The following is a 985-nucleotide window of genomic DNA, read 5'->3' as shown; positions in this document are numbered from 1 at the left end:
GAGAGGGGAAGGAGAAAGAGTGTGTGAGAGAGAGAGGAGAGGAACAGAGAGCGAGTGTGTGAGAGAGGGAGGGAGACAGACGGACGGAGGGAGAGGGGGAGGAGAGAGAGAGAGAGAGACAACCGAGGGATATAGTGAAAACGTGAGGGAGAAGACAGGGTCAGACAGGGGGAAGAGGGAAAGACATAGCAACAGATAATGAGTACGTACTCAGTGTCACTCCCACAGCACCCACCCCCTCAGCGCTGACCCTCCCACAGCACCCGCTCCCTCAGCACTGACCCTCCCACAGCACCCACTCCCTCAGCACTGACCCTCCCACAGCACCCGCTCCCTCAGCACTGACCCTCCCACTGTGCCCGCTCCCTCCACTATCTCTGTGTCCTACCTGACCCATGCGACGGAAGAAAAGGTGTCACTCTGAGCCAGGCCTGTGCGGGAATTTGGTCTGGCCGTGGGGATCTTGCTGTTCCTCCCTCTCCCGCGTGTCGCAACGGTCCTCGTCGTCCGGAGTGATGACCTTAAGCACTCTCTTCCCCTTCCACCCCTCTCCTGCGCAAGTCCTGGGCTCCCTCGGGTCACTCTCACACCTCGAGGGCCCTCAATCCATCCGCCCCACTGCTCCCTTCCTTGTGAGGCTGCTGGGGAGGCCCTGTGAGTCCTGGGCAGGCGAGCACTCACTGGAACTTCAATCCGCGTCCTCCCAGGCCTCAGGCTCTAGGAAGAACTCAACCACAGGGCCCCTGGGAGCGTGCGTCATGACCGAGAATTGCAACAGTTTCCTGAACAAAACTGCCTTCGCTGTCAGAAAAGCCAATGCGAATGACAGACGATACCCTGAGGGGAGACGCCAAACCCCCAAGGGTGATCCGCCTCTGAGAGTAGGCCCCGCCGGGCCTAGTGTCTCTCCCTGAGGCCTGTGGCCTGGGAGTTAGCCTCTTGCTTGTTCGGAAGGATGAGGCCTCGGCTTAAAGGCGCCCTTCGC

The 985-nt window shown here is 60.3% G+C and overlaps 1 protein-coding gene across 5 annotated transcripts in view; it reads right to left on the bottom strand.

Annotated features, from left to right (window-relative positions):
- The window catches only part of LOC122546485 (C3a anaphylatoxin chemotactic receptor-like), a 3,649-nt gene extending 2,945 nt beyond the window's left edge, over window positions 1-704 (bottom strand). For all 5 annotated transcript variants that reach the window (XR_006310750.1, XR_006310749.1, XR_006310751.1 and 2 more), the window contains exon 1: window positions 389-704. Coding sequence is in view for 1 of the 5 variants with exons in the window: in XM_043685185.1 (XP_043541120.1) it covers window positions 389-397 (9 nt within the window). In the remaining 4 variants the exon portion in view is untranslated. The remainder of the gene's footprint in view (window positions 1-388) is intronic.
- Window positions 705-985: the final 281 nt, after the last annotated feature.

The sequence above is a fragment of the Chiloscyllium plagiosum genome, unplaced genomic scaffold (assembly GCF_004010195.1).
Source record: "Chiloscyllium plagiosum isolate BGI_BamShark_2017 unplaced genomic scaffold, ASM401019v2 scaf_32102, whole genome shotgun sequence".
NCBI classification, from domain to species: Eukaryota; Metazoa; Chordata; class Chondrichthyes; order Orectolobiformes; family Hemiscylliidae; genus Chiloscyllium; species Chiloscyllium plagiosum.
Note: the sequence above shows the minus strand (reverse complement) of the source record. Positions and strands in the feature narration are given on the sequence as shown.